General features: G+C 41.5%; 1 protein-coding gene across 1 annotated transcript; it reads right to left on the minus strand.

Moving 5' to 3' along the window:
• Positions 1 to 648: 648 nt before the first annotated feature.
• LOC138795079 (cytochrome P450 2C5-like) lies at positions 649 to 20,935 on the minus strand. The gene is made up of 10 exons (XM_069974032.1): positions 20,858 to 20,935; positions 8,441 to 8,627; positions 7,182 to 7,344; positions 4,858 to 5,007; positions 4,505 to 4,665; positions 4,144 to 4,320; positions 2,970 to 3,111; positions 1,970 to 2,154; positions 1,096 to 1,237; positions 649 to 879 (listed from the first exon to the last, which is right to left on the minus strand). The coding sequence occupies exons 2-10, from the start codon at positions 8,612 to 8,614 to the stop codon at positions 701 to 703; spliced, it is 1,473 nt and encodes a 490-aa protein (XP_069830133.1). The 5' UTR covers positions 8,615 to 8,627; positions 20,858 to 20,935; the 3' UTR covers positions 649 to 700.
• Positions 20,936 to 21,563: the final 628 nt, after the last annotated feature.

Here is a 21,563-nt window from a genome sequence, read left to right on the forward strand (position 1 = left end):
AGATCAGGAATGTGATTAATAGATTTCACGATTATGCACGCGGCAATACCAAACATGTTTCTTTCTTTATTTTTATTTATAAAATGGGAAAAGGGGGTGAATCAAACTTTTATTAGGGATTAGGGGAGAGGTTTTTTTTTTTTTTTTTACTTATACATTAATTTAAAGTCCCCCTGGGGGACTTCTAATACAACTACACTGATCTCTCATAGAGATCAGTGTAGCTGTACAACACAACAGTGATCCATCAGATCGGTGCTCCATTGCTATGGTCTGCTGCAGACCATTGCAATAGAATACCAAGCCAGGATCATTCGACACTGAGGCCCGTCCCGGTAAGACCAAGGGATCCCGCCAGGGGAGGATCCCGCCACTAGACACCAGGGATGGGCTGCTGTCATGTTTGAAAGCTGCATCTAACGGTCTTAATTAGTGGGAGCGGCAATCGGTCCCGGTCTGCAGATAGCAGTCGGGATCATGGCAGTTCAGAGCGGGGTTGCGGTGCGGACCCCCTCTGAACTCCTCTTGCGGACGTATGCCGTACGGGTACGACATATATCCTTAAGAGGTTAATACTATTACTTTTACTAATGTATACGAATGTAATTTAAAATATTACAAAAACATAAACTGCAGAGATTTACTGGATTGTTTTAAACTAATTTTATTGCTTTCTGTTTAAACTTGGCATAAAAATGTTTTAACTTCGAGGGATTGCACAGATTTTGTGGGGTAATGGGGGATTAGTAAACCCCAATGCAGGAGTCAGGTCCAGCTTGGCTCCAGGGGGAGCTTGGAACGTGAAGTTCTGCAGCAGAGTGGTGAAGAACAAAAAGATTTCCATTTTTGCCAAGTTTTCTCCAGCACAACTTCTTTTACCTGGTTAAAACATAAAACAGACAAAAAATGTAAGTGATTCTCCATATTGAACAATCTGTCCAACCGGCGGGCTGAGGCGGATGACCAGTTGGAAAGCAGGATAGGTATACATAATCAGTAATCAACACTGTAATTCAACAATTCACAAAGTCAAAGCAGGTAAGTAAAGAATTACTGTTCACCAGTGCAGGAAAATGAGATCAAATAAACTATTACCTAAGGAGAAGGGGATGAAGGCTTCATTTTTCTGGAACTTTCCATCTGAGTCAAGAAAATGTTCTGGATAAAAGTCATATGGCTTCTCAAAGTAAGTTTTATCTCGGAGTGCGGAGTGCAGCAATGGGATGATCGTTGTGCCCTGTGGAAATATAAGGTAACCAAAGTAACCTGTTGGAATCATAAGGGTCACTACCATTTTATATGGTGCAAAAGAATATACTTATGGGGCGACACCTCTCCTCTACAGCTTCACATTTAACGTATGATTTATAAACTAGAGGCCCTTGATCACCAGAAAATTCTTGGCCATACTTGGCCAGTTCTCAGCCATTCCGGCCAATAATTGCTTGGTGTAATAACCCAGTTTAAAAGACCATTGATCAGCCAACACACACAATGTGGGCTAATCGTGGTCTTCCACCATATTGAAACGGCTCGATCATGTCAGTGATGGTCTGCTGCTCGTCTCTCGGTGTCGCCTGGAGCGGCTATCCATGGTGAGTACCAGCTGCAATAAATGGGTTGATTGCAGCAGCAAAATCAGTGTTTATGTGTCAGTGGAAAAAGTGATCAAAAATGTCAATGTAATATGGTTCCAATACAAACTACAGATCACGGAGCAAAAAATTAGCCACCAAAGGCCCCATAGGTAGAAAAAAAAAAAATTATAGGAGTAAAAATAGGGCCAATTATGCAATATTTGTAAAAAAAAAAAAAAATGAAAAAAACATTTATTTAGTTTTAGAAACTATGTAAACATGGGTATCCTTCTATTCGAACTGACCTACTGGACTGGTAATATAATGTTGATTCTGATTACAACAGTCTATAATCACATAAAGAAAAATCAGCTTGTTGAGTATCTCCTCACCTTTGGAAGAAAATAGCCCCTGAAGGTCATGTCTTTAGTTGTTGCATGAGGGAGGCTGGCGGGCACGATGTCACCAAATCTTTGAATCTCATGGATGACAGCGTCGGTATATGGCATTTCCTTCCTATGTTCTATTCGTGGTTGAGCAGATCCAATAATATTTTCTATTTCGTTTTGCACTTTTTCTTAAACATAAAAATATTTTAAAAATATTTTAAGACAAACACAACAGTTAGTTAAACAAGTTCTTCTGTAGCTTTATTTTTATCTAATTAAAATGTTCTCAGCTATTTTGACAACATTTAGAGATATACTTTACAGAAAGTCACATGGACCATAGGACAGCAGACAGAACCTGTCTCATTGTAATCAATGAGAAAGGCTTCTGGGCAAACTCTGTGACTGTTCTACAGGTCATTCTACAGGGTAGAGGCCGAGTTGTGTTCAGCAGCTACTGTGTATACATCTGTTATCTGTATACAGGTATCACCTGTCACTATACTTCTTCTGTATATAAAGTTAGAAAAATATCACAAAAAATCTTAAAAGGCGTGTTTAACATAAAAACTTAATTTAAACAATAGATCAATTTCACATTCCCTCTAAAAAGTGTCTGATATGTACTATAGTATACATGCATTTATAGAATTAGGGGGTGTAAATGTTTCTATTCCATCATTTGCTGTACCAGGAAATGTGGATGTACATATTTTTAATATATTCACGTATGCTAGTATACTGTGAATGTACACTGGACATATTAACCATAATAACTTTTGTAACAGTCACATGTGAAGTTTAGTTATGTAATATATATTTATTGTATTCATATATATTTATATTTAGAGAATTTAATATAAATGCATTTTGTTCATACATTGAGATTAAGGGTACCCTTGGTGCCTATGGCTGTACCATAAAGTATTGCATCATTATGTTGTGGCTTGTTTGCGTCTGTTTCAGTTCTGGGTTACTTCAGAATCCTATATTTATTACTTACTTTGGATTTCAGGATATTTCATCATTAACAATAGACCCCATCGCAGAGTGATTGAGGTGGTCTCCATTCCAGCTGCAAATAGGTCGCTGACTAGTTTGCCCAGATTTTTGTTGTGGTAATATAATGTTGATTCTGGCTTTCCCTTTAAAAGATGACAACAGCCTATCATCACTCTTTGTTACAGGTTCGACCAACATTGTAAGAAATGTATCTGTTACGAAACAACAGCAAACATGTCCGCTAGTGTCTACGTTTAGGTAATTCACTGCACGTATACCAATCCAGACAGCAGATTTTTGGTATGAACATACTGGAGATCTACTTTTTCATATGGTCTATTTGGACACATTATTGTAAAGGAAGAGTAAACACTGAGCTGTGTCCAGATCTCAGTCCAATAGGGAATCTATGACGTGACTCAAAGACTGCTGAACACCAATGCAACCCATCTATCAAGTTGGAATAGTTTTAAACTGGAGTAAAGAGCACACCCATCCCAGTGACCTGATGTGTTAAAGGAGAAGTTTGGCAAAATTTTTTATTAAATTATCGTATCCCCCCCCCCCCCCCCCCAAAAAAAAAAAAGTTCTACAAATTACCAATATACACTTATTACGGGAAATGCTTATAAAGTGTTTTTCCCCCTGCATTCACTACTGCATAAAGGCTTCACTTCCTGGATAAAATGGTGATGTCACTTCCTGGATAACATGGTGATGTCACTTCCTGGATAACATGGTGATGTCACTTCCTGGATAACATGGTGATGTCACTTCCTGGATAAAATGGTGATGTCACGACCCGACTCCCAGAGCTGTGCGAGCTGTGGCTGCTGGAGAGGATGATGGCAGGGGGACACTGAGGGACACAGGCACTGGAGGGACACTGAGCATCCCCCTGCCATCATCCTCTCCAGCAGTCACAGCCCGCACAGCTCTGGGAGTCGGGTCGTGACATCACCATGTTATCCAGGAAGTGAAGCCTTGATGCAGTAGTAAGTGCAGGGAAAAAAGCACGTTATAAGCATTTCCCGTAATAAATGTATATTGGTGATTTGTACACTTTTGGGGGGGCAATACAATACTTTAATAAAAATTTTCACCAGACTTCTCCTTTAAGCTAATAGAAAGACCACCCCAAGAGACTGCTACAAAAGTTATATGTAAGCACATACCTCTTGTTGTTTGGCAAGGAAGGCATCAATGAGGTTCCTCTGATTGTTGACATCCAGTTCTTTCTTTCTCCTTGTGAATTTTTCTCTTACAAAGTTCTGCATCTCTTTGAAGTTTTGAACTAGTTTTCTGTGGCTCCCGGGTAGCCAGCCGATCAGGGAGGGATAACTGTCGTATAGCTTTAAATGAAAAATGTAACATTTTAAAATCAAATTTAGAATTGGAATATAGAACCCAATGAGTTATAGAAGAGACAAGACCAAGGTATTTAAACCAAACACGGACTGTAACAGGTTTAAAGAGTGCTTTTTAAATATTTAAGCTACTGTACTGACACAGCACACGACATAGCACAATACGTACCCGAACCATAGGACTTTCCATAATCCTGGTATTTTCATTCACTAAACTCATTAGCTTCAGTATTGTAGGATCATCATAGTCATATCTATGATCCAGCAGTATACACACGATAATGTTGGCCACCGCAGTGTTTATGATGGTGTGATTATTAAATGGTTTTCCTGACAAGAAAACAAATGTGGATAATTTTTGACTGCAGCATGTGACAACAGTATGAAGACTAAAAGGAATAAAAGGCTTTCATTGCTTCAGGGTGCCCTATGTAAAAAGTTTTAAAGTATTGCATATACAGCCCCCATACATACCATTGTGTTTTCGGGGGTATATAGATATAGTCATATGACCAGAATTACCTCCATAAGATCTGAACGCCTGTACTAATATTTCGCACTCCTCCAGAATCTTGTCTTCTATGGTCTTTCTTCCCACTCCAAAGTCCCGTAATGTTGACAATGCAAACCTTCTCATTACTTTCCAGCTTTCCCCACTTGAGAAAAGAATACCTATATAACAAAAGGAATGAATAATGCAGAGAAGGTCGGTCAGAATATCACATATCTCTTAAGGCCCAATTACACGGAACAATTATCGGCCATTGCAGACGATAATCATTCAGTGTAATAGACGGCATTGATCAGCCACGGACGATGTCAGCTGATCGTTACCGTTGTTTGTCTTCCAACATGTTAAAAGACAAATGACTCATATTGCAGCGATCTGCTGCCATCGCTCTGTGGAAGAGGAGTGGCGGCAGCAGACTGCTGCTATCTGCCATGGGCTGCCCGGATGATCTAGTGATCACCCAGGAAGCCCGCCTGCAACGCCCCACTGCCCTCCCCCCGGACTCACTCGCTTTTTATAAGGGTTGTCTCATGAAGACATATGGCCCATTATAACATACCGTATTTTTCGCTTTATAGGACGCGCCTTTTGATAAGACGCACCCCTGATTTTAGTGGGGAAAAATAGAAAAAAAAATATTTTGCTCATTGTCACAGTTTGGAGATAGCAGCAGTGTGATTGGTGCCAATCCCCCCATATAGTGCCTCACATAGTAGCCAATGCCCCCATATAGTGCCCCACATAGTAGCCAATGCCCCCATATAGTGCCTCACATAGTAGCCAATGCCCCCATATAGTGCCCCACATAGTAGCCAATGCCCCCATATAGTGCCCACATAGTAGCCAATGCCCCCATATAGTGCCCCCCATAGTAGCCAATGCCCCTATATAGTAGCCAATGCCCCACATAGTAGCCAATGCCCCCATACAGTGCCCCCATTGTAGCCAGTGCCCCCCATAGTAGCCAATGCCCCCATACAGTAGCCAATGCCCCCATAATAGCCAATGCCCCCATACAGTGCCCCCATTGTAGCCAGTGCCCCCCATAGTAGCAAATGCCCCCATACAGTAGCCAATGTCCCCATACAGTGCCCCCATAGTAGCCAATGCCCCCATACAGTGCCCCCATAGTAGCCAATGCCGCCATACAGTAGCCAATGCCCCCTGCGACCAGAAAAACAACAAACAGGTTACTCACCTGTCCGCCGACACCAGCAGCTCCTCTCCCGACACTCGGGTCTCCCGTCATCCTCCGGCACAGGCAGTGGGGGACAGAGAGACTGCCTGTGCCAGAAGTGTCCTGCAGCCGCTGCAGAACACTTCCGGGACACAGGCAGCGTCTCTGTACCCCGCTGCCTGTGCCGGAGGATGACGGGAGACCCGAGTGTCGGGAGAGGAGCTGCTGGTGCTGGCGGACAGGTGAGTAGGACAGCGATCCCCTCCGCCCGCCCAGCCCGCCCTCTCCATCGCCGCTTAGCCGATCAGGAGCCCAGGAAAGTGCTGCTCATTGCACTTTCCCGGGCTTCTGATCGGCTCAGCTGAGCGGCGATAGAAGGGGCGGGCTGGGCGGGCGGAGAGGATCACTCAGGGCCGCTCACTATGCATATGCATAGTGAGCGGCAATACAGGGGGCGGGCGGGACGGCTTCCTTGCGGTGCTCAGCACTGCTTGGGAGCCGTCTTCGCTTTATAGGACGCACTTGGTTTTTCCTCCCACTTTGGGAGGAAAAAAAGTGGGTCTTATAAAGCGAAAAATACGGTACTTTATGGGCATTATACCAGGGGGTTGTTAGCTCCGCATTCACCTCTATCAGCCATGATAAACAGCTGTATTATCCTGGTTTCACTGGTTTGAGAAACTGACTCCTCAGTTTTTGTGTCAAAATCAGAAGTGAATCCAACAGGAAAGTGGAACTCCTCCCTTATATTTTCTAGTACATTAGAATCCTCTCCTAACTTTGGCACCAAAACTATCATACTAACTTGAGGAATATAGACTATATGTAGATTTTACCGAAGTAAAAAAATTAAGGTTATTGTTACAAAGTACAGTTGGTGCTGCAGAAAAAAAAAAACCTTAACTCTGTAGATGGGGAAAATAGAAGAGTTAAAAGAAAAAAAAAATAAGATATATTTTTTTTAAATGCCAAGGGATAATGTATGAATATGGATAATGAATATATGGATGTGTTAGGTTGTCCAGAGTGAGAGAAACACCTTGTAGCTCCCTCCATTTTGGCCCATAGAGGAGGGCTCTGTACAAGAGTGCTGCCCTAAAATTTTAAATTCATTTTTTCGACAATTCCTTTTACTACTTTAATTTTGTAAATATTTACCATGTTCATCTGAGGTTTTTATACCCATCGGTGTAACCGGCCTTCCAGCAAATTCTTCAGCATGGTTGACAAGAGCATCCTTTATGGTATCATACCCGCACAGGACAACAAGCCTTTGTGTACCCAAATAGATGCTGAATACCGTGCCATACTGCTCAGACAGCTGTAAACACACAATGTAGAAATGACATTTCATGAACAATAAAGTTTTTCAAAAAAGCCATTAGTGGCATCTAACCTGTGGTTCTCCAGGTGTGGCAAAAGTACAACTATCAGAGCATGCTTCGAGTTGTAGTTTTTAACAGCTGGGGAGACACAGATTGCACATGGCTGGTCATATATATTATTAAATATAAGAGTAAAAAAAATATTTAAATATTTGAAATGATAACTAAGGAATTAAAATATTATAAAAAAATATTTTTTAATCACTTTTACCTATTCCCAAAATAAAAAAGGTATCTCTAGAACTTTTTTTTGTTGGCGACATCACAGGCTAAAAAGACAAACAAATGTGCCTCACTATTACACGTAGAGATGCACGGTTGCCAACTAAGAATTGTTAACCTGGCCGGGCCTCAGAGTAGCATGCCGCTGATCCTGGCTCGGTAATGGATTGCTCTGGGCTCTAGCAGCCCATACCAATCCGGCACTGATCTAATCAATGAGTGCAGGGTAACTATACTGCACTGAGCTCTCTGAGATAATTTTTTACTTCACAAATAATTTATTTCCAGTCTTGTAGCATATTTTATGGAAAAATTAAGTTTCTCTTTGCAAAATAAGTCTGTCTTTGTAAGTAAATCGGTTTCACAAAAATTAAGTGCTAATGTGGGTCTGTTGGTGAAAAAATGCAAGCACTGTGGCCCTTTAAACACGAGGAGGAGAAAATGAAAGTGCAAAAACAAAAATTGGCCTGCATGGGAAGAGGATAAACATGTTTAAAAGACAACGATCGGTCGATGATCGGCTCTTCGGATGATCATAGTCTTTATTACACGGATTCAAAAAATCTGCCTAATCAGCCTGATACGGCTGATTATCACTTTGGTAATAGAGCCTTAACCCATGATTGAAGGATGAGTCCACACTCAGGGTTTGTAACCATGAGGACACATAGGAGCTGTAAACACAAAACAATAGGAGATTTTAAAATCACAACTATATGTACATAAAGCAAATAGATGAAATCAAAGTAAAATCTCCACAATAGTTATCTCCCCCCCTCCAAAAAAAAAAAAAAAAAGCTTTCAATTTACCTCTATGAAGGAGTTCTGGGGTTTTAGCGTGTCAATCTTGTTCATATTTCCAATTATGGGGAATGGCATAGGACCAGGGGGGAAATTAGTGTTTTTGTGGTTCCTAAAAACATTGACTAAAAATAAGATGACAACAATGGCCACAAGAACGTAGATAGGGTCCATGGGGAGCATGTACACCGAAAACCTAGAGAGAGAAAGTATAAAACGTAATCAACACTTTCATGTGACATGGTGCTTGGAGGAATGTTGTAGTGTCTCTGTTGTGATCCTGGGTGTCCTGTGTATCTGGAGGATTATAAAATATTGGGGCTGACGGGGAAAGGGGAGAAACTGATTACAAGTACTAAATTACCTCCCTCGATGCCCGTGGTGAGCGGTGGGACACCTGCCGAGCTCCAGGAACTCCGGAGCTGACAAGTCACAACACGGATGATGGATTGGCCATTCAGCCAGTCAGTCACTGGGGCAGGACATCGCTCCAGTCACTGATTGGCTGATGAGAATGATTTTAAATCAACTGTATATCTTGCAGGAAATGGTGTATTCATTCCAGTCTTACACAGTGCTCTCTGCTATGGTCTCTGTTTGTGTCAGGAGCTGTGTTCTTCAAATTAATGCAAATCTATGCTTTAAGGGGCTTTAACCCCTTAAGGACAGAGCCTGAAATGGCCTTAATGACAGAGACAAATTTTATGAATTTGGCCTGTGTCACTTTATTCATTAATAACTTCGGGATGCTTTTACCTATCCGGCTGATTCTGAGAATGTTTTCTCGTGACATATTGTACTTTACATTTCTGGTAAATTGGAGTCGATATTTATAACAAATCTTTATGAAAAAAACCCAAATAACGTGAAAAAAATGTGAAAAAATGCATTTTTCAAACTTTGAAACTTTTTTGCTTATACAGAAAGTGGTTATACCACATGAATTATATATTAAATAGCATTAGCAACATGTCTACTTTATGGTGGCGGCTTTATTAAACTTTCATTTTTTTTTAGACAATAGAAAGCTTAAAACATTAGCAGCAAATTTCCAAATTTTCAGTAAAATTTCAAAATCAGATATTTTTAGGGACCTGTTCAGGTTAAAGCTGGGTTCACACACTGTATACTTCAGGCAGTATTTGGTCCTTAAGTCAGGTCCTCATAGCAACCAAAACCAGGAGTGGATTGAAAACACAGAAAGGCTCTGTTCACACAATGTTGAAATTGAGTGGATGGCCGTCATATAACGGTAAATAACTGCCATTATTTCAATATAACAGCCGTTGTTTTAAAATAACAGCAAAAATTTGCCATTAAATGACGGCCATCCACTCAATTACAACATTATGTGAACATAGCCTTTCTGTGTTTTCAATCCACTCCTGGTTTTGGTTGCTATACAGCCTCACAAATACAGCCTCAAATATACATAGTGTGAACCCAGCCTTAAAGTGTATTTGAGGGGCCTGTATGTTAGAAAGCCCCACAAAGCACCCCATTTCAGAAACTGCACCCCCCACACTCTGCAAAAGTACATCCAGAAAGTGTTTTAACCCTTTAGGGGAGTCACAGAAATAAAAGCTAAGTGTGTAAGAAATTAGAAAATTTAAATTTTCTGTGCAGAGATTTTATTGCAATCCAATATTTTTCATAATTATAAACCTATTACCAGATAAATGCACCCCAATAATTATTGTCCCGTTTCTGCAGTTTATAGAAATACCCCATATGTGGCCCTATTGCGCTATTTGACGCAACCACAAGCCTCAGATATAATGGAGCGCCTAGTGAATTTCAACGCCTCCGTTATATTTGGTCATTTTTGACTGTACCACTTCAGGTTGGCAGAGGCTCTGGGGTGCCAAAACCTAAAAAACACCCCTAAAGGGACACCATTTAGAAATCTACACCCCTCAAGGAATGTAACAAGGTATGCGGTGAGCATTTGGACCCCACAGGTGCTTCACAAATTTTCCGAACAATATGGCGTAAAAAAAATATATATATATTTTTTACACTAAAACGTTGTTCTAGCCTTCAATTTCTCATTTTCTTAAAGGGATAAGAGGAAAAAAAAGACACAATGTGTAGCGCAGTTTCTCCCGAGTACGGAAATACCCCACATGTGGACATAAAGTGCCAAGCGGGCGCAAGACGAGCCTCCAAAGGGAAGGAGCGCCAATTGGCTTTTGGAAGCTGAATTTCACTGGAAAGGATTTCAAGGGCCATGTCGCATTTACAGAGCCCTCGTGCTGCCAAGACACTGGAAACACCCCACAAGTGACCCCATTCTGGAAACTACACACTAACAAGGGGTTCAGTGAGCATATTGACCCCACTGGTGACGGGCACAAATGTGGAACAATGTGACGTGAAAGGGAAAAATTTTCATTTTTTCACTTTCATGGCACAAATGTGCCCGTCATCAAGGGGTCCATATCCTCACTGCACCCCTTGTTAGATTCCTTGAGGGGTGTATTTTCCATAATGGGGTCACTTGTGGGGGGTTTCCAGTGTTTTGGCAGCACGAGGGCTCTGTAAATGCGACATGGCGTTCATCATCCATTCTAGCCAAATCCAACCTCCAAAATCCAAATGGCGCTCCTTCCCTTCGGAGGCTTGCCCTGCGCCCACATGGCGCTTTATGTCCACATGTGGGTTATTTACGGACTCGGGGAAAATTTCTGTACACATTTTTTTTTTTCCTCTTTTAACCCCTTGTGAAAATGATAAATTCAAGGCTAAACTAACATTATAGTGTAAAAAATGTAATATTTCATTTTCACGCCACATTGTTCCACATTTGTGCCCGTCACCAGTGGGGTCCATATGCTCACTACACCCCTTGTTACATTCCTTGAGGGGTGTAGTTTCCATAATGAGGTCACTTGTGGGGGGTTTCAACTGTCTTGGCAACACAGGGGCCTTTTGAATGCAACATGGCCCCACAAATTCCATTCCATCCAAATCCAGCCTTCAAAAACCAAATGGCGCTCCTTCCCTTCGGAGGCTTACCCTGCACCCGCATGGCGCTTTATGTCCACATGTGGGGTATTTCCGTACTCAGGGGAAATTGCGCTACACATTTAGTGGTTTTTTTTATCTTTTAGCCCCTTGTGAAAATGAAAAAATCATGACAAGATTAATGATTTAGAGTAAAAATTTTACAAAAATTACACTAAATGTTGGTCTAGCCTTGATTTTTTTCCATTTCCACAAGGGGTTAAAAAAGAAAATGAACACAAAACGTGTAGGGTAGTTTCCCCATAGTATTAAAATACCCCACTTGTGGACATATTGTGCCATATGGGCACAGGGCAAGCCACGAGGGACAGAGCGCCATTTAGAGGCTGGAATGGAGGATGGAGGCCATGTCGCAATTACAAAGCTCCTGTGCTGCCAGTACAGTAGTAACCCCCAACAAGTGACCCCATTCTGGAAACTACACCCCATAAGGAATCTAACAAGGGGTGCAGTGAGCATATGGACCCCACTGGTGACGGGCACTTATATAGAACATGTGCCGAGAAAATAAAAAATACCATTTTTTTCATTTTCACGTCCCAAATGTGGCCGTCACCAGGGGGCCATATCCCCGATGCCCCCCTCGTTAGATTCCTTATGGGGTGTAGTTTCCAGAATGGGGTCAATTGTGGGGGGTTTCTACTGTCCTGGCCGCACAGAGGCTTTGTAATTGCATCATGGCATCCTCTAATGGGAATGGCGGCCATACCTATTTAGCTGGGGAAAAGGGACAATTATTAATTTATTTGGGGGTATTAGGCCAATTATTGGTTTATAAGGTTGAAAATGACAGGTGTCCATCAAACTCAATCTGTGTTGATCCAGAGGAAGGCAAAAAACCCTCGTTAGGCAGACGACAGTAGCCTCATCACAGGGGAAAAATTTACTTCCCGACTCCATATTGGCGATCAGAATAATCCCTGGATCAACGTGACCCCTGAAATAGGAATAAGGGACAGAATTTAGATAATGTAGAACCCCAATGACGTGTGGTACGCCTTGAAGTGATCCAGTATGCAGAGGCTTGGGTGATCAGGACAGGTGTCACACTGGAAAATGGTGTCCTTCCTGATCCCCCTGTTACGCCACACTCTACACTTCTTCTGGGGTCTCCCTTTCTCCAATGTGGGGGACGTCACCTGGAAAATGTTGTCCTGATGCGATATGGGGTCCTTCATATCCAGAAGCGCTGGGTCCGCTCCATGGCTGCTAAATATTAGGGCTTTATTACTACTTCTAATATGTTCGGATCGTGCCGCAAGCTACAGTAGCTCGGGCAGCGAGGGACCGGAAGAGGGGGTGCTGGTATAGGTAACCCCGTACAGGTGGTAACCTTTATCCAGCAGTGGGAAGATCAGCTCCCGGACGATCTTCCCACTTGTTCCAAGGATGGGGGGGGAGGGGGCATCTGGGGGCTGCATTCGGGTGTCCCTTCCTACATACACTCTAAGGGTACGTGCACACTGCGGAATCGCGACAGATAACCCTTCGTGCATTCCACAGCTGGCACCCACCGGCGGAGTGATGCAGGCGCACGTCTCCACCCGTGTCATAGACTCCATTCTATGCACGGGCGGACTCCGCTCTCCGTCCAACGTGTTCATTCTTTGGATGGACGACGGAATCCGCCTGTGCATAGAATGGAGTCTATGACACGGGTGGAGACACGAGCCTGCATCAGTCCGCCGGCGGGTGCCAGCTGTGGAATGCATGAAGGGTTATCCTTCGCCATTCCGCAGTATTCACGTACCCTAAATCTGTAAGTGTACCCTGAGGTACGCTCACAGAGTTTGTAGAATTTCACGGCATACCGTGATCTCTTATTGGGACGGTACTGGCGGAAAAGACGTGTCTGGGGGGCAGCGTACGCTACACTACCCCCAGACATGTCACTGGATGATGAGGATGAATGGAGGAAAGAAGGATCCCCCCCATTCATCCTCACTGGCTGTTTCGGTGTCGGAGGCGATAATAACGTATCCCTCTGACGCCGAAAACACACTGGGGGCCATCTTTATACGGGGATTGGTATATGGGGTATGTAGTGGTGTAGTGTCAAACTTTATTCAATGTAGTGTGGTGTAATGTAGTGTTTTTTACGTGTTTTTTTACATTAAGTATAAGAAAAAAACCTACGCCAACAAATGAGTTGCTGATAAATGCCGCACTTATGCCCCCCCCAAAAAAATAAAAAAAAATAAAATAAAAAATAAAAAAAGTAAAAATGTTTTAAAAAATAAACCAAATCCCCTCCCCCAATAAAGATTAAAATCAAAAAGAAGAAAGAAGGTGTAGGTCCTCTAGTTAGAAATGTAAATTGGTGGTATGTATATATAATGGGATTATCAAGTGTACAAGTCGGTAAACTTTGGTTTTATTTGTAACAGAAAACAATGTAAACCAGATATTAAGTATATATCTAAAACATAGACAGCCTAGAGATCTCTAGTATAAAACATCAAAAAATAGGATAAAGAAAAATATAAAAATAGTTAAGAAATTGTAGATATCGAGGTATTATAAAATATGGACCAATGAGTTCATATATTAGTCTTTTGTAAAATGAAATGATATATTCATAAAATAGTCTCTTGTAAAAGATTAATCACATTCATTCATCTCTATGATTGCTGATATCCTGTATTGGAAAGCAGCGGTCATATATTGTTGCAAGACAGCGATATCCAGTGGTTATCCAATTTGGCAATAATTGTAGCTAGATCATGTATTCATAGGCATTTGTAAACAAGATTATAGTGCTTGTATGTATAGGATATTTAGTAGCAGACGATTTGTGGCAAATAAATAAATACAATATCGGCAATCCCTTGTTCCGTGCTTGTAATGTGCTGCAGTTTGCCGGTATTAGTAGCAATGCATTCAATGCTTAGGCGGCATGTAAAGTATATGTTAATAACTTGGCAGCATATATTTGGTGTCACAGACACCTCTCACCAGTCCTGGGTTGCGGTCCGGTCCTCACACTTGTCCTGGGTTGCGATACAAACGCAGGAGGTAACTGGTTAGATGGAGTGACGTCCCAGCGGTGTTGTTCTTTCTAGGCGGTAAGAGCTGGTAGCGCTGAATCGCGCTCAATTACTACTAATTGAGCGCGATTCAACGCTACCAGCGCTTACCGCCTAGAAAGAACAACACCGCTGGGACGTCACTCCACCTAACCAGTTACCTCCTGCGTATTGTATTGTATTTATTTATTTGCCACAAATCGTCTGCTACTAAATATCCTATACATACAAGCACTATCATCTTGTTTACAAATGCCTATGAATACATGATCTAGCTACAATTATTGCCAAATTGGATAACCACTGGATATCGCTGTCTTGCAACAATATATGACCGCTGCTTTCCAATACAGGATGTCAGCAATCATACAGATGAATGAATGTGATTAATCTTTTACAAGAGACTATTTTATGAATATATCATTTCATTTTACAAAAGACTAATATATGAACTCATTGGTCCATATTTTATAATACCTCGATATCTACAATTTCGTAACTATTTTTTATATTTTTCTTTATCCTATTTTTTGATGTTTTAAACTAGAGATCTCTAGGCTGTCTATGTTTTAGATATATACTTAATATCTGGTTTACATTGTTTTCTGTTACAAATAAAACCAAAGTTTACCGACTTGTACACTTGATAATCTCACTATATATTCATACCACCAATTTACATTTCTAACTAGAGGACCTACACCTTCTTTCTTCTTTTTGTATTCTAATTTTCCTTGGGGTATAGGAACAACTTTAGGTTAACCTCATTAGAAGTGCACTCCAGCAGTCGAACTCACACTCCCCTCCCCTTTTACTTAAAGATTAAAATCACCCCTCCATCCCATTATACAAATAAAGCATAAAATTAAATAAATATATACCGTAGCGTGCGTGATTGTCCAATCTAATAACATATAACAATTGTCATCCGGTACGGCTAAACGAAAAGAGGGGGGAAAGCACCAGAATTACCGTTTATTTTGTTACATTATATATTTTAAAAAAATAATAAAAAGTGATCAAAACGTCCGATCTACACAAATATGGTATTAATAAAAATCATGGCCCATAAGTGAAAAACTAAAACCGTTAATAAAGCCACAATATGGACATTTTACTAATAATTAATTGAAAAAAAAAAAAAGGATTTATTTAAAAATAACTAAATCATTAGAAAATCTGTGTAAGGCTATGTTCACACTACGTAAAACTAGTTCTTGCCGCAGAACTATGGGCGTAGTTGTGAGGGGTGGAACATAGCCTTATTTTCAATGGGATCCCGGCCGGAGCGTACACACATCGTATACGCTCCGGTAGGGAGCCCATGCGGCGCCAGAAATAACTGACATGTCAGTTTTTTGCGGCCGGAATTCAGTGAATTCCAGGCGCAAAAAGACCTGTCAGTTCACACAGTGAAGCAAGCGTCTCCGGCCGCTTGCTTCACTGTGTGCTATGGGAAGCTCTGATGCAGACGTGCTCTGATGCGCCCGCATCAGAGCTCCGCGGCCGGAAAGATCATCCGGCCGGTACCTAAGTACCGGCCGGGATGATCCGGGCTGAGTCCGGCCATGCCGTGACCTGGCCGGGGTCACGGAACGGCCGGGTGTTCACGTTGTGTGAACATAGCCTAATCATGCATAAGGTTGTGTTCGGACTGATCTATAGAATAATGGTAGCATGTCGCTGTTACCATATAGTACATTATGTAGACACAGGAACCCCCCAAATGTTACCATATTGCATTCTTTTTTCCAATTTCACCAATTTATATTTTCATAAATAATATTTTGAAATATTACAACAATCATCGGCTAATCGTTGATATAGGTTTGAACCTATATTTGTCGGGTGCCGACCACGCATCGCTACATATAATAGCAGTGCGCAGCCGGCGGCTGGCGATATACGTTACCTGTCCAGGCTGCAGGGCTCCTCTTGCAGTCCCAAGCACTCCAGCTTCAGAGCGGCCTGTCTCAGCTGACAGGCTGCTCAGCCAATCACTGGCCGGGACTGCCGCGGCCAGTGATTGGCTGAGCAGCCTGTCAGCTGAGACAGGCCGCTCTGAAGCTGGAGCGCGAGACCCGGGGAGAAAAAGACCGCAAGAGGTGCCCTACAGCCTGGATAGGTAATGTTTAAAGTTAAGCAAGGACTGCAAGGCCCAGTAAACGAGTGCTGATCTAGCAGATCTGCGCTAGTTTACAGTTATTATCGGGTCCCCAGCAGCCCATGTAATAACACCCTTAGAGACAGTGAGGAATAATTAGGGCCCTATTACACAGAGCCATATTCTGCCAAATTGAGCCGATTCAGCAGATCATCGCTCCCTGTAATAAAGACAATGAATTGTGTAAAATAATAAATTTCATAGATGCCTGACCACGCTCTAGGTGCTTCTGCACGCTCCCTGGTACCTTCCTGTCTTCTGCCTGGTCCCACAGCAGCCACGAGTACTGCAGAGCTGGCCTCTGAAGTGACAGGCCACTCAGCCAATCACTGGCGGCGGCCATGGTCAGGTATGTATGAACTTTACTAGGCAAGGGCTGCACGGACATCACTAAGGATGTCCATATAGTCCTTGCTGCACGATGGTCGAGCTGTGTAATAGGCTCAGTAAATGAGCAATAATCATTACATTACATTATGCTGCCTTAGGCTGTGTTTACACATTGCAGCTTCACTGCGGTACTGCCACACTGCTGTAATGGAAATAAAACGTGTGTGAACAAAGCCTAATGGTGAATAACGATACAGAACTAAGACCCAAAACAAACAGATTTTTTTGTGGGTTCAGAACTGAGACAGACAGGTAACCGATGCTATATGCTTCTGCAGCATGTTATTTTTTACCTAATGGCAGAGTACCCCTTTAATTGTTTTAATGTTTAAAACTTTGTAACTTTTTCTTTCTTTACAAATCCCAACAAATGCTAAAGCCAGTGCCGCACAGACTGGTAAGGCTCATTTATAGAGATGAGCGAACCGGGTTCGAGTCGATCCGAACCCGATCGTTCGGTATGTGATTAGCGGGGGCTGCTGAACTTGGATAAAGCTCTAAGGTTGTCTGGAAAACATGGACACAGCCAATGACTATATCCATGTTTTCCACATAGCCTTAGGGCTTTATCCAACTTCAGCAGCCACCGCTAATCACATGCTGAAAGTCCGGGTTTGGATCGACTCGAGCATGCTCGAGGTTCGCTCATCTCTAATCATTTACGTACGCAGCGAACGATCGAACGACGCACGATAAATCGTACATTTTGATCTTTCAACAGGTTATCAAATCGTTGTTCATCGTACGCAAAAAATTTGCAAATCGTTCCGTGTGAACAGTCGTTCGCCGATTTAACCAATGTGTGAGATAGGCTTAAACGATCGCAGAGCGAATTTCCGTACGATATATCGTACCGTCTATACGCTGATCGTTATGAAAAAAAATAGTTAATCCGACATCGCTAATCGTACGATCGGGCCAATAATCGTTTCGTGTAAACGCACCATAGCCCATGCATTGCTAAGTTTACAGATTGATTTAGTAAGTGCATCCGTGTGTGTTCCATTACTAATGCCTGCATGCAGGGATCTTACAAAAATAATGGGCCAGTTGCCAAATATTTTTATACCAAATTTGCTGCCACCTCATCCCAGTTACTTACCATGAGCAGAGAATATCACTACCTCTCCCTTCACTTCTTCTGAGGTGTCTGTTGTTAACCCATTAGAAAATATTTAAGCCCTTGGAAAACCTGTTGAATGTGATTCTGGCCCGCCTCCCAACATTCCAGTAGTGATCTTCTTAACCCTTTGAAGACCAGTTTTATTTTAACCTAAGGTCAGAGTGCTCACTCCATTGAAGCACAATTCAACTACCCTGTGTGCACATACCTCAAAGTTACCTAATATACAAAGACCGACAAAAGAGAGTACAGTGTTCATATTGGGACCTTATTAATTAATGTATGTATTTTTATTATTTATTAATGATAATAATAATTATTATTATTATTATTATTATTATTATTATTATTATTATTATTATTATTTTTGATGTTTCTTAGTATTCTGTTGGTCGTAATTTTGAATGCATAGTTGCATGGAGCTTTGTTGTCTTCATTTCTTCTTTTGGGCACATATATTTTAGTTATAAAACTGTACTGATTTATATTTGTATGTAAATGTATTAAATGGGTTATCCAGGATTAGGTAAAACAAAGCTGTTTTTTCCCAAAAAAGAATGACACCGTTCCCCAGGTTGTGTGTGCTATTATAACTCACTCCACTCACTCAGTGAGGCTGAGCTGTTATACCACACACAGCCAGAGGACAGCAGTCCTATTGTTTTTCTAACCTTTGATAGCCACTTTAAAAAATTGTATGTTTAAAATTTTTAAATAAATGCAATATATATATATATATATATATATAACTATTATTTTTTTTTTCCAAATCAACTAGTGTCAGAAAGTTATACAAATCTGTCAATTACTTCTATTATAAAATGTCAGGCCCTCCAGAATTTATTAGCTGTATTTGCAGTCTAACAATGCTCTCTGCTGCCACCTCTGTCCATGTCAGGAATTGTCCAGAGCAGGAGAGTTTTTCTATGGGGATTTTCTCCTGTTCTGGACAGTTCCTGACATGGACAGAGGTGGCAGCAGAGAACATTGTTAGACTGAAAAAATACCTGCAGGACATACAGCAGCCGATAAGTACTGAAAAACTTGATATTTTTTAATAGAAGCAATTTACAAATCTGTATAACTTTCTGACACCAGTTGATTCGAAAACAAGTTTATTTCCAATACAATACCCCTTCATTTTTTTTTCACAGACGTCAATCAAGTCCCCACATTTTCTGACGTGTTTCCCCGAATTAGATTCATGGGTTCATCGAAGATGGGTTAATATTTCAAATGAAATTGTACAAAGCTAAAAAATACCCTACGTTGAAGAAGTACTGCAGAGGAAAAAATTTAATAAACTGGTGTCAGTAAATAATACAAATTTGTAAACGACTTCTATTTAAAAATCTCCTGTCTTTCAGTACTTAGCAGCTGCTGTATGTCCTGCAGGAAGTGGTGTATTCTTTCCAGTCTGACACAGTGCTCTCTGCTGCCACCTCTGTTCATGTCAGAAACTGTCCAGAGCAAAAGAGGTTTTCTATGGGGATCCTGACATGTTCCTGACATGGACAGAGGTGGCAGCAGAGAGCACTGTGTCAGACTGGAAAGAATACACCACTTCCTGCAGGACATACAGCAGCTGCTAAGTACTGGACTTGAGATTTTTAAATAGAAGTAATTTACTAATCTGTATAATTTATGGTGTGTTTACACAGACAGATTTATCTGACAGATCTTTGAAGCCAAAACCAGGAATAGACTATAAGCAGGGATCAGGTAATAAAGGAAAGACTGGGATCTATCCTCTTTTCCTGGCTTTGGCTTCCAAAATCTGTCAGATAAATCTTTCTGTGTAAATACACCCTTACTGACACCCCCTTTAACATTTTTCACAAATACACAGCCCCACTTACAGTAATGTGCTGCATACAGTATTTGTAAGGCTGGGTTCACACTACGTTTTTGCAATCCAATTTTTTTCATCTGTTTTTTTTGCAAAAATGTGTGTGCATCCGTTTTGATCAGTTTTTCTAACTGAATTCCATTATTTAAAAAAAAATGGAGATCAAAACGGATCCCTTTTTTTTTAACGGACACAAAAATAAGGTTGACGCCATTTTTGTGTACATTAAAAAAACGGATCCGATTTGACCCGTTTTTTAATAATGGAATTCAATGGAAAAACGGATCAAAATGGATGCACACACATGCATTTGTTTTTTCCATCCATTTTTCCTCCCTTTTTTTGCAAAAAAAAAAAACGATTGCAAAAACATTGTGTGAACCCAGCCTAAGCTGCAATGTACTTTGTACTGGTAAATTGTAGAAATCCCCCTACAGTATGTCCATATTGTGACAGTGGACCTATAATGCAAATGGACAGTGACGACAGATAAGCTGCAGTAGTAGTAGTTCATGCTAAATCTGCTGGTATTCTAAAAACAAGGAATCTGGTGAAGCCTCTTGAGCATAAAGCAAAAGCAATGTCTCTGGCACTGACCCCTACTTCCTTCCTGGTTCCTGTCCCATGTGACCTCTTCTTAAAGAGACAGGACTGCTTGCTATATAGTACAGTTAGGAGCAACTTATCTGGTGTTTAGTCAGTCAGAAAAGGTTTGATCGTAATGACAGCTTGGTGAGAGAGAGAAGACGTCTGTAAAAGAGACTGCATGAGAGACACCAGGCTAGTACGGGCTCTGGATAAGGGAATGACGTGTGCTTTTAGGAGAGAGACAGAATGATAGACTTACAGTTAGAAGTCTCTGTGCTGTGTGCACATGCTGCAGGCAGGCGTCCTGTATGGGAAACCTTTGGCCCTTCAGCTGTTGCCAAACTACAATTCCCATCATGCCTGGACAGCCAAAGCTTTAGCTTTTGCTGTCCAGGCATGATGGGAATTGTAGTTTTGCAACTGCTGGTAGCTAAAGTTTCTGCATCTCTGCTCTAGAGCGCACTTCCCTGAGAGACCGGGCTGATACGTAATCCATGGGGTTACCATAGTTTCTGGTCATGTGTGGCAGAGAGGTCAGAGAACTAGAGTCATATGAGTAAATTTGTGAGGGAGACTCAGTGTAATTGCTTAGACTGTCAGGCATCAAGTTACAAGCGTGCAGCCGAGGGGGGGAGGTGGCATGTTTTAAAATATAAAAGACATTAGGGCTCGTTCCCACTGAGCAAAAGCAGCTGAATTTCTGCGCTGAAATTTCAGCCGTTAAAATAGGTGCAGAGCTAATTTCCATTGTGTTGAATGGAAATTCTGCTCTGCAGTTCACACGGTGGAATTTCCGCACTGAACTAATCCGCTTTCCGCCAGAAGAATGAACATGTTCATTCTTCCGCTAGCGGAAGCCTATACAAATCAATGGGGCTCTGATTTTCTGTTTCAGCGCGGAATACAAGCGTAATACAAGCGGAAATTACTCGCTGAATCAGCGCGGAAATGGGGAAAAGGGGGGG

This window comes from Dendropsophus ebraccatus, chromosome 6 (assembly GCF_027789765.1).
Source record: "Dendropsophus ebraccatus isolate aDenEbr1 chromosome 6, aDenEbr1.pat, whole genome shotgun sequence".
In the NCBI taxonomy this organism is placed as follows: domain Eukaryota; kingdom Metazoa; phylum Chordata; class Amphibia; order Anura; family Hylidae; genus Dendropsophus; species Dendropsophus ebraccatus.